We start from the raw sequence: 12,902 nt of genomic DNA on the forward strand, positions 1-12,902 counted from the left end.
AAGGTGGCTAACTTTGAAGATGGCATAAAACTATTTGGGTTAGTCAAACTTAGCCCTCATCTTAACTAAAAAATAAAGATGTGCTGCTAACTTGAAGTAAAATCCTAGCAATGACAAGATGGTGCTCAATTTTCACATGAGCTAGCAAGTCAAATTAAAGATTACGCTCCCCCATTGAATTTATCGGTACATTATTGACAAATGCCAGGCAGTGTGTATTGGAAGGTATACACTGAAGTACTCGTACACATTCCTGGGTTAACTGTAACCACATAGTAAAGCATCCTGGGCATCACTGTGGACAGTGCACAGTGGGAACCCAAAAAGCAAACTAAATATTAGGATGTATAGAGAATGATAATGAATCCTGAAACTATTATATCTATATATAAATCATTCCTTCTTGTCTCAGCCTAAAAAAGATATACCAGGAGAAAGGAACTCCATATACAGACAAGTTTGAAAGGATTGGGACTGTTCAGTTTAGAGAGGAGAAAAATAAGAGGCAATATGATAGAAATATGCAGTAATGAATGATAGAGAGTAGATAATCCAACACTTTTATTCTTTATTATATGAGAAGGTAAATAGAAGACTTTCAATGGGATTGAAAGGCAATACATTTAAAAAGAATAAAAGATGAGGGGATTTTATTACACAAGATATAATTTATCAGTGGAACACATTGCCGCAAATGTTTGAGAGTCAAAAGGGGATTAGACAGTTACATGGATAATGAGAAAAATCAGTCCGCGTTAAAACAATTACGTACCTTACAGTTTCTTAGAGATGTGCTGGCCATGCAGAGTCCACTCTTGGGTCACATACACTCAATGTGCACAAAATCAGATATTTCTGAATAGCAGTATCTATTGGAGCTGCATCTGCACCTCTCATAGCTCCTCACTTTTTATAGCAGAAGATATAAGGTATGGGGCATAGCAACTTGCATTCAGTTCTCCTGCCAGTTCGATGGGCAATGTGTGTGGGCAACATGACTCAAAGAACTACACTTACTGCAGCATGAATAGCTGTATTTTTTTGTTTGAGTGACTGTCTAAAAGGTTGGACTGAACTCCATGTCACTGCTCTGTATATTTCTGAAATTGGGGACAGTGGCAAGGTAGGCCATAGAAGTTGCCTGGTCATGGGCAGAGTGGGCCACTAACCTGTCTGAGATCCACTTAAGCTGTGATGATATTGATTGTCCCTTAACCTTCTCCGCAAAAAGAGCCTGGGCATACAGCTGAATGGTTTGGTTCTGTCTGAATAAAAAGACAATGTCCTAACAAATACCGTGAAGTCTTTCTGTTAGGGAGGAGGAAAGGACACCACCATAGACAGAAACTTTTTGGATGAAGACTGTCCTTGTGATAAATTTGATACAGCAGGCCCACCCTGAAAGCTTGAATCATTATTGTCCTTGTAGCTGATGTCATGGCTACCAATAAGGCAGTCTTCAATAGAGTACCCATTAGTGCTCTGAACACCAAACTGAGGTCCTGTGATGGGAATAGTTTCCATCGTGCTTGAGCAGCTTATGAAGTCTCTTAGGCTCCACCATCTTGTATCATGTACTGGAGGACCTGTATTGGGAGATCGCCTGCCTGGCAAAGAAAATCTATCAGTATGCTAACTAAAACATTACACTTGGAAAGCAAAACAAGTTTTTCACTCTGCCTTAGCCCTTAAGGCTCTCTGCTTTGGGAAGTGAGAGGGCATGAGGGGCACTGGCAGGAGAGATCAGATGAATCTGATCTCTCGAGCATGGGGTGCCAGAGCACCAAAAGTAAACTGTTATTTTCAACACAGAGCCAACTATAGTGCACACAGCACTCTAATGCACAACCTTCAACTCTGACATCGTACATTTTATATACAAAAACAACATTTTATAGTCTTCATCCCTGCATGTGTCTATAGGGAAATATTCTGATTAGGGCTGTCAATGAACACAATTAACCATTGTTAAAACAATAGAATACCAATCCGAAGTGTACAGTGTTCACTTTATTATAATTTATTACAAATATTTGCACTGTAAAAATGATAAAAAATAGTATTTTGCATAAGGTGAATTGAAATCTTTATCATGAAAGTGTAACTTACAAATGTAGAACATTTTTGTTACATATCTGCACTCAAAAACAAAACAATGTAAAACTTTAGAGCCTAAAAATTGCAAGGTATTTACATGCCAGATATGCTAAACATTTGTATGCCCCTTCATGCTTCAGCCAGCATTGCAGAGGACATGCTTCCATGCTGATGATGCATGTTAAAACTTAGGGATCTGTGGCAAAAATCAGTACTTGGTCCTGCTAGTGAAGGCAGGGGGGCTGGACTTGATGACCATTCAAGGTCCCTTCTAGGTCTAGGAGATAAGTATATATTACCTGTATTTTTGCCATGTATTTCATGTTATAGAAGTCTCAGATGATGACCCAGCACATGTTTATGTTATGAACACTTCCACAGTAGATTTGACTATTCAACCCACCGTTTAAGAATCTGAAGTACCATCCAAAAACTGGGAGAAATGAGGTGTGGAGCATGCTTTCAGAAGTCTTAAAAGAACAGCACTCAGATGCAGAAACTGCAGAACCCCAAAAAAGAAAATCAACCTTCTGCTGGTGGCATCTGACTCAGATGATGCAAGTGAACATGTGTTGGGCTGCACTGCTTTGGGTTGTGGTTGAAGCATGAAGGGATAAATCAATCTTTAGGGCATTTGGCACATAAATATCTTGTGATGCTGGCTACAGCAGTACCATGTGAACACCTGTTCTCACTTTCAGGTGACATTGTAAACAAGAAGCAGGCAGCATTATCTTCTGCATATTGTAACTAAATTTGTTTGTCTGAGTGATTGGCTGAAGTAGAACTGAGTGGACTTGTTGGCTCTAAAGTTGTAAATTGTTATTTTTTTGGACCTAATTCTACATTTGTAAGTTTAACTTTCATGATAGAGACTGCACTAGAGTACTTGTATTAGGTGAATTGAAAAATAATATTTCTTTTGGTTTTTTACACTGCAAATATTTGTAATAAAAAAGTGAGCACTGTACACTTTGTAATAGAAATCAATATATTAATGTAGAAAACATTCAGAAATATTTAAATAAATGGTATCATTGTTTAACAGAGCAATTAATATTTTTAATCATTTGACAGCCCTAATTTTGATTTAACTGAAGTTGGAGAGAATTAAAGTTGTATGTGATTAGGAGAAACTGCAAGTATGCATTATCAGTTTTTGTGGGTCAGAACTAAGTTTGATGTGGAGCTGAGATGTCTGTGCGCATGTTTTGGTTATTAGTTTGGTAGTAATATTTGAGCAGAGATTGCTGTAACACGTAATTTTCTTATTTTTTGTTTTGTGTTGTTTTTGTTTTAGGTGATTGTGTTGAGGAGAAATGCACTTGAGCAATTCTGAGTATTAGATCTGGGACATTTTATACCTGATGGCATTAAATATGCAGTTATGGGAGATAAACATTTAGTTTTAGTCACTTTCATATAGAAGGAACCTGCATAATTCTACATCTCCTCCTCAAGAGCTGCATTCAGAAAGTTGAAGCAAATCATGATGGTAGTTTTCATATATAATGGCCTGTTCAATTCATTCTGACCTATGCTGGTATTTGTGATCCTTCAGCAAGTGAATTAACTTAAAATATGTTAAATAGCTTCCATGTTAGAAGTAGCTAAACTTTTTATGGGGCTAGTGATTCCTGAAAAAATGGTCTAAAAAGTGTCTTGGGTTCTACTGGTTGACAGCTTCTCTGTACATATTAACTACATTTATTTAAAAGACACACAACAATCATCGTGCTGTTTGTTTCTGTTTAACAGAATGGTGGATGTAGGTGGCCAGAGGTCTGAAAGAAGGAAATGGATTCACTGTTTTGAAAGTGTTACCTCCATCATTTTCTTAGTTGCACTAAGTGAATATGACCAGGTCCTGGCTGAATGTGACAATGAGGTAAGGAATGAGCGGATCTCGATTAGGTGTAGAAAAAAGAGGCTTGTATTTGTGTGTGTATGTGTGGGGGGACCCCCTACTGCTTTATAAATGTATGTATTACTAACCGTTTGCCCCTTACAAAGTTGGAAGTGCAGCATTATCAGTCTATTACAGCTTCCGCACAACCCAGACGGACCTCCTGAGTCTCTTCTACATGTTGCAGGAATCTTTGTTTTGCTTCACTCTTTCAGCGAGAACAGCTTTTCACACATTAAAACAAAACAACCTATAGAAATGTCTAATATAGAAACAAAATGGCCAAAATAAAAGCTGACTATTGAGTTACAACCACTTCATTAATGGAAAGTCTAGTTATTGAAAGAAACCCCCTTATTTGAAAGTCAGGAAGTTATAGCGCGCAATTCAAAAAACCTAAATGTTAACGTCTAGAAATACAGGACTCACAAAGTATAACTACCAATCCTCCTCAACTCTGAACACTGTTCCTCAGCTGTCTTTCAACTATGGGCCACAGACCACCACTCCCCAAGAGGAAGCTGGGCATAGCTGCCACTAATTATGGGCTGGAGACCTGATCCCATCTACACTTTCATTTGCCAGCTGTGAGAGTGGGGCAACAGTCTCCCACCAAAAAGAAGAGAAGGCAGGGAAAAAAGGCAGCTAAGATTGTTGTTGTTAATGTACCACCATAAGTACTCCTCTCTTTATAATATAGTCTCTTTCCATCCATTGCCTTCTGAAATGTTTTAAAGATAACTACTATCAAATATGTGGATGTTCTCTTTAAATATATACATATTTCCTAATCCTTTTCTGACTCAGCTGCTCGGCATCAATATCTTGCTGTAATGTGTTCTATAGGTTAAATGTGTTTTGTGGAAAAACTATTTCCTGCCATCAGTTTTAGATTTTTTGAATTTCAATTTCACGGAACACAGAAGGTAAATAGTCTCTCTCATCCAACATTCGTTATTCTGTGTACTTCAATCATACCTCTTATTTTTCATCTCGTCATATAAAGTCCTTTCCATGTCTTATTCGCTTTCAATTTCCAAATCCTTGTTGTTTTTTTCACATTTCTTTTTGAGATAGTGTTCAGTCTTGGTCATGCTATCTTAAGTAAGGCTATATGCTTGGATGTATATAATTATCTTATTAGAACTGGTCTGAAAATTGCTAGTAAAAGTTTAGTTGGAAAATGCCAATTAAGTTGAATCCAAACTGTTTCCCAAAAACAGTTCTGGTTCGAATTTTGGTCAAATCATAGGCAGAGTTCTGATGGAAACCTCCGTCTACCCTGGTTCTCTGCCAGCTCTCCTGGGAGATTGCTGGGAACTCCACTTAGGGCTTTCATGCTCCTTGCCCTGAAAGCCTCATCTGCAGGGAAGCTGCACCATTGTGGACTGTGCCAGGCTGGGGACCTCCTGGCTTCCAGACTCCAGAGTGAGAAGTCCTGGGAGTGAGCTGGCCTGAGAATCTGGAAGGCCTGCATCCCCAGCCTGGGGAAGACTGCATGGTGGAGCTGTCCTGGCAGCTGCAGATATTTGGGAGCCCAGGCTGCTGTGAATTGAAATGCTTGTCAGTTTCATGCAGCTGCCATGGTCCCTGTGGAGCATGTTTTGTTTCAGAAACACCCTGTGTCAGTCATGGTTTCTGAAATGAATTTTCAGTTTGTGGAAAATTTCAAACTATTAACAATTCCCTGCTAATCAGAAATGTGTAGGTTCAACCAGCTCTAATTACAATACTTTTCAGTGTTTGGCCACCCATCCCTTATGAATTCTCTCATACCTTTTGCTCTTTGCCAAAATGTGCAGTGGCAGTCCAGAGGCTTTCATTGGACTGGCCACAGTGATGTCCAGTAACATGCATGAGTAGTTCAGATGACTTCTGATGTGCATTACCTTCCATTACATTTTATGCATCATGCTGCCCATTCACTTAGCTTCAGGCAGGCTGGATCCGAAGCCCTCTGCGTGTGTGTAGAAAATATTAAGTAGGGTAGTTAATACTTCTGTTACAGCTCTGCTGGGTGGAGACAGTCTGGTAAGAAAACTTGAAAATGCACTGGGTTTAAGGGGAACTTCAATTTTGGATTGATAGTTGAGGGGTGAGTGATTTGATTTGTGTGCGTCCTGAGTATGTATATGGTAGTGCTTTAAAACAATTGAATTTCAAATTCATGTGTCTCTTTGTAGAATCGAATGGAAGAAAGCAAGGCCTTATTTAAAACTATCATCACATACCCATGGTTTCTGAACTCTTCAGTCATTCTGTTCTTAAACAAAAAAGATCTTCTAGAAGAGAAAATCATGTACTCCCATCTAATCAGCTATTTCCCAGAATACACAGGTGAGCTTTTATCCTAGACTATGTTCACAGCAGTGACTTAAAATCAAATGTAAACTCTAAATGTGATTGTTACTCTCCTTAACTTTTTCTCTTATTAGTTGCGATTTCCCTGCCTGCTTTATGAATGAGATTGTGTAATATATTTGACAATTATTTGGCAACTAATTTTTTTTAATTCTGCCTGTTAAAGTATAGACCTAGGTTGTGGTATATACAATCTGTGTGACTATACTGTAAATTGCAAGATCAGGACAAGAGGCTTTTAAAGAAACTTTGATTTAGCCTGACCTCTGATAACACACATTTCTTTTCTCTGAGATACCTGGGCACAACTGTGGTATAGCAACATGAATATTATTTATTGCTAGAGTCCAGAATGAGACTGGAGTCAGATTTTTAAATATTGGTTTTTGAATGCAAAGTTGAAAAGGTGTGCATTTTGATACAGAGGAAGATGATTGGTTTACTTATAATATTGAGAAACTTGTTCCCTTGTACTATATATTCTAAAAAATTCCAATACATTTTCTAGGTATTTGCTAAATATATTGTGATATAGTTACTTTATTCTCTACTTTATAGTCATTCTTGTACTGTCTAGGCATTTCACAAATAACTGGATAAAACAAAATGCACCAAAGGGTTTTCTTTAGACTATTTTAACTTAATAGACAACATTGCTGTTACCTGTACAACTTGCTTTCAAGTGGGGTCATTTGCATACTGAAATTCAGTTTCTATTCAATAATCCCAAAAGAATGATGGACCTACACTGAAAATGGATTAAGACACTGATTTAAATGAGTCAGCATTTTAGGTGCAGACCTGTCAGTTATAGTAAAATGCATTAGCTTGCTAATTACATCGTACTGAATCCTAAATTTAAGTTGAGAAGATTCCTTTGATTAAAATACTTATTTACAGAAAGTCTACCTCCCTCTTAGCAAAATAAAATCCCAAGGTGCAGACTGCCATATAGACTCTGTGTATCGTTCTGACAATTTATAGTCTTACATTATTTATACATTAAACATTGTTGGCACTTTGAATATGTTTGCTTGTTTGTTTTACACTGCTATCATACAAAAGTAATTTGTAGGAACATTTTTGAGTGAACATTGTACTCATGACAATGTTTTACCACAGAAGTTTATCAGAAAGTTTAATCAAACAGTACCATTTCTACATCTTAAACAAGTTTAGCCCCACTAGATTTATGCAAGCATATCAACAATCTCCTGGTAGTTATCCCATGCACAAAAATAGTGTCTGCAATAAATTATATATAGCTAGGTATTTATTTGAAGGTGTTTTATAACCTTTAAAAATATTATCCATTATGCCTCTACACAGGACCTAAACAAGATGTGAAAGCTGCCAGAGAATTCATTTTGAAGCTGTATCAGGACCAGAATCCAGACAAAGAGAAAGTAATCTATTCACACTTCACTTGTGCCACAGATACAGAGAATATCCGCTTTGTCTTTGCTGCTGTCAAAGACACTATCCTACAGCTAAACCTGAGGGAGTTCAACCTGGTGTAAAGGAGAAACCCTGCTTTGATCCATCTACTCACCCAGTATAGACTAATTAAAACATTGGTAGTGTATTCTAAAAAAATTCCACAAAAGATGGAATGACACAGATACAAACAGAGGAGTTCTTTGAAACAATTTACTTACAGAAACACAGATGGTTCCCGTACATTTGCTGATCTTGAAATATTTACTGAAGAGAAGTGGATTAATAGAACTTTAAGGAAGAACTTACAATGTTTACAATTTTTTAAACTATACATTTTAAATATTGTTTTTATATTTCCTTTCTTAATTTTGGCTGTGAGATTTTGTGATAACTGTGGTTCAAAGGTATTTAAGAAAAAATATTTTATAGAACTATATATAAATCCATTGCCATTCATCTGTTTTCTTAGGGTTTTTTATTGCATTTCGTAATCATGAAAATTATAGTAGGAAATTTTAACCTGAGATGCCTTAGAAATGATAGTGATGCTGTTTTAGAATGCTAGATATTGTAAGATTTATCATTTAAGTTAGAATGAACTATTAGTATTTTAATGAATTTGGGGCCATATATTAAATTTAATCATTTAGATTTTTATGTTGAAGTGTCTTTCGTAGGCTGATATGCCAAAAGTCCTACCATGTCTTTGATGTCATTTGGCAATAATACACATAGCTGTCACTTCTATTAAAATGACAGTATAACACCAGTACCTAGCAGTTGCAATTCACTGGCACACTCCATTATATCTGCTCGACTTTTGCTAGTCACTGAAGAGTACCTTGACATAAATCCAACAATAACACCTGTTATGTCTAGCAAATACTCCTTAAAACATTCATACTGACTTTTAGGATTAATCCAACCCTCAGGACTTGACAAGATTTTCCCTCTCCTGTATGTAAAATAAACACCTTCCACCAGCCCATGAGAGGATCAGCTTCTGTTTGGGGTCTGTGTGTTAGCATAGTGAGGCTCTCATCTTAATTTATACTCTTGGATGCTAACATAAGTAATTTCAAGCCAGTGGGGAGAAGCCTACCCTCTGCTCAACTCCAGCTGATAGTTATAACCACTTTCTTAGTGCATAGTAGAATGCTCTCCTCTCTAAACAATGCCAAAACCCACACACCTAAAGTGGGAGGGCTGATATCTACAGACTTAAAATAACATGTATCACCTCCATGCCAACCCAAAAAATCCCCCTTGGCTATTATCTATTATTTCTGGGGAATGCTACCATAATATCTAAAGCTGTCAGATTTCCATTGACCAAGGTCTGCTTCTGCAACAGGTATGAGTACTATAGGGTTCTTTATAAGAAAGAACAAGACCCTAATGAGTGGATCAAAATGGTTTGTTTCTTTAATGTTAGAGCAAGACCCAGTGCAGCATCCCTGTGTTCCTTTAAAACACCCAAGAGTTGACTTCATAATCACAAGTTGGAAGAACAAACATTCAGCTGTACCCAGGCCTCCCTGCCCATGTAGGTGAAATTATTTATCAGCAGCAAACATTCCTGGGGCTGAATCCAACATACAGCATTGCTCTTAACAGCTGGTACTCCAGTGATTCATGCACAGCAAGTATGGGTTGGAGTTAGGAATGGCTACACTGGCTGAGCCTGCAGCCCCTTGGACAGTTCAGCAAACATGACAGTGTGGAAGAGACAATAGAGAAGCTACAAATCCTCTCTGATTGAAACAAAATCAATGTCTTCCAGGTCACAGGTAGTACTGCCATATTCAACACACTTGACATAGTTGTCAGCTCTGGCTTGGATATTCAGTAATATAACACATGAAATCTCTTGCCATGAAGCATACATACCAATGCCATTTGCTTTCAATTATCCTATTCTTTGTTAAAACTGCATCCCAGTTGACCACAAAGAGCATAAACATGCACATTCACAATAAATCAAATCTCACTTAATTCACAACCCTGAGGAACTGAAAGCAAAAATGTGGGCTCCCAATTGTTTATTAGACCAACAAAATATGCTCTTACTAGGGCATCACATTACAACTGTTCCCAAGGTTTGAAAGAATCACCACTAATATCCTTCAGCCTGCTTACAGCTTCATCTAGCGATACACAATGGGAGAAAACACATAGAATGCCAAAGCCCTGGAAGGAAGGAAGCAATCAATCCATGGGACAGCCACCTACAGACTTCTAAGAAAACCTAGTCCAGTTCCTATCTATTGCAACAACTTACCTGGGGATGTAGTAGATTCTCCATCACTTGAATTAAAAATTTAAAATTGGATGTCTTTCCAAAAAAGATGCTCTAGCTCAACCAGAAGTTATAAGCTAGCTGCAGGAATACTAGATGATCACAATGATCCCTTCCGGCTTTAAAATCTATAAATTCTACAAGCCATCGCAAGAAGTGGGAAGGCAGCTATAAAGCTGCTGCTAGCCAAGAGCTACAATTGTGCATACCAAGTTTAGCGACTGTAATTGTTACAGGATTCTTTGCACAAGCTCTTCTCCATCTCATTGACATAACTTTTGTCAAAAATAGCATTTGCTTTCCAGTAATGCTAAGTAAGTCAAAATAGTCCAGGTGAACCAGCAAGGAAAGGAATGCAGACTTTACTGAGTAGTGCCCCAGCAGGATTTGCCTGTAACTTGTTCACTTTCCAGTAAAAAAGGATACAAAACTTTTAGATCACTATTTATTTGGATTAACCAAAATTCACCTTGAGTATTTTTAGACAGATTCCTACAGGCAAAAACTTCAATGCTCCAAATGAGGAAGTTTGACAAATCTGCAACTTCTCCTTTTGTCCCCAAAATCTGAGAAGAACATGTTTGATACAGATTTTGGATTATTTGCCCATATTTAATTAGAGAATCTTAGAAAATAATCTTCAAAACTTCACCAATACACACACATATATATATAATGCTGTCCCAGCAGCACTAGTATTTTAGCTATTTAGCACTTTTATGGCGTCTTGTATCACACAAAGCCTCTCACAAAGAAAGCAGAGTCCTGAGCGTGAAGTTCACAGACCAACTACCACTATTAGCTATCCCTAATATCCACGTGTTGCTCTTTACTGGCTTGTGCCACAAAGGCAGGCCTGTGTCTACCCGTGTACCTCTCATGCCATCAGCATAAATCAGGCTGCTGGATGACCTCCGTCAGTACTTCTACTGGTCCCAACAAATGTCAGGCTCTGCATTTAACACCTACCAAATTGTGCAATATTAGCAACAGATTTTTAAATATGTAACATGTTTAAGTGGCAAGAGGTATTATTGAGTTATTAGCTAATTAATTCAAATATTGAAATGCCAACATAACATTAAATACCAAACCATTTGACTCATGTAACCACTATGTGGAAAATGTGGCTTTGAGAGAGGATGAAGGTACATATAAATATATTATTTCTATATGTAGGCATAACCATCTTTTGTCAAATTTTTATTTGGACAACTGTCCTATACATGAAAAATGTAGTGCCAAAAAATGAAACAGTGTCAGATAGTAGACTGTCAGAACTAGACTTTGCATTGTGCCTTTGAAGCAGTCACAAATATACAATTCTCTTCTTAGCAACAAACCCTATTTGCATTTTTCACCTACAACTATCGCATTGAAAACTGAAGTTTAATTCTGCATATTTTTTCCAAAAAAGGAATTTTTTTTTAAAGAAGATTTATCCTTCAATATTGGTGAATTAGGTTAGAGAAAATTGCAACATACTAAGAGTATCCTCTGATTTGCCTCTTTCCCTTTGTCCCATTATGGTGTACAGACTCTAGAGACAATTAGCTCCTCATCTCAGCCCAGTTCCTAAGTGTCCTCTCCATTAAATTTTTCAATTTATCAGAAGAGGAGAGAATGTTGTACTCCAGCCCATAGTTTAACAATGGCCAAGTATCAATCTTGTTGAACAGCATGAAGTGTGCACTACAGCTCTGAATGTGTCATCCAATATTACTAGAACAATCTGGTTTTTTGAAATAATCTGATTTATGGAAGCTTGGGACACTCAGTTATAAGAACTTTTTAGCTCACAGAGCCCTGCTGGGCACCACTTCCGATAACTTGGAAGTCATAGGACTTTTGTGTAAAGATCTCATGTTCAAACGCCAAGTGCGTCTCATTAATTTCTGCAACCATGTGTGATCTTACAATGTCTCAAAGTGTAACAGCAATTCATTTGCTGCTGTGTTCAATTCTGGAAACACTGCAGTTGGGGACAGCAGTAAGATTTTTGTACAACTGTTTCTGACAACACTTTACAACATTCTGTTGTGTGACAAGAATACAGGGATCATTGTAACTCAGTGAAATTGGTGAGAAACACCACAACATTATTTGTAATTATTGCTGTAAGCCTTAACTTCCTTCATATGTGCCTTTTATGTTGTGCTATATCAACTAAAACAATTGTAATAAATAGGTCAAAGTAAAACACTGATGACACATGCCTGAAATAAATGTACGTAGGAAAAAAGGGTTACTTACCAGTAAATGAAGTTTGCTTATCTGTAAAAGGAGGTCTTCAAGATGGTTCTGCATATTCCTTTATGGCACCCCTCCCCTTAGCATCACCAATGTTCTGAGGGAGGAGCTATATAGAGTGGCTCTGCATATTCCTACTTACGGGACAGATAAACAGTGCTAAACTAACCAGGAGGCAAAAACAAAGTCCTTGTTGAACAGAGACTGAAGCACTGCCTTGATAAAACCAGTGGCTCCCCTGGAGGCCAAGTCCAGAGTATAAGGCTCAGTGAAGGTATCCACCAAAGCCCAGGCTGCAGCCCTGCTAATTTCAGCCACTAGCACCTGCTGAAGACAAATGAGGGAAGTAGCTGCAACTCATGTGGTTGAGTTGCAGCAGATACAAGAACTTTTGTGAATATGTAACATGCAGCAATACACACAGTTTAATCTAAAAATAGTTTAGAAAGAGACTGTACAACCTATCTGGTAATTAGCATAAGATACAGACAGTCTAGACAATTTACAAAAACTCTTAGTTCTATCCAAATAGGGAAGAGCCCCTCTGGA

The 12,902-nt window shown here is 37.6% G+C and overlaps 1 protein-coding gene across 2 annotated transcripts in view; it reads left to right on the top strand.

Moving 5' to 3' along the window:
- LOC115653410 (guanine nucleotide-binding protein subunit alpha-14) overlaps positions 1-8,459 on the top strand; it is a 57,217-nt gene extending 48,758 nt beyond the window's left edge. For both annotated transcript variants that reach the window (XM_030566701.1, XM_030566703.1), the window contains exons 5-7: positions 3,856-3,985; positions 6,187-6,340; positions 7,694-8,459. In XM_030566701.1, coding sequence (XP_030422561.1) covers positions 3,856-3,985; positions 6,187-6,340; positions 7,694-7,884 — 475 coding nt within the window. In that variant the 3' untranslated portion in view covers positions 7,885-8,459. The remainder of the gene's footprint in view (positions 1-3,855; positions 3,986-6,186; positions 6,341-7,693) is intronic.
- Positions 8,460-12,902: the final 4,443 nt, after the last annotated feature.

This window comes from Gopherus evgoodei, chromosome 6 (assembly GCF_007399415.2).
Source record: "Gopherus evgoodei ecotype Sinaloan lineage chromosome 6, rGopEvg1_v1.p, whole genome shotgun sequence".
In the NCBI taxonomy this organism is placed as follows: Eukaryota; Metazoa; Chordata; order Testudines; family Testudinidae; genus Gopherus; species Gopherus evgoodei.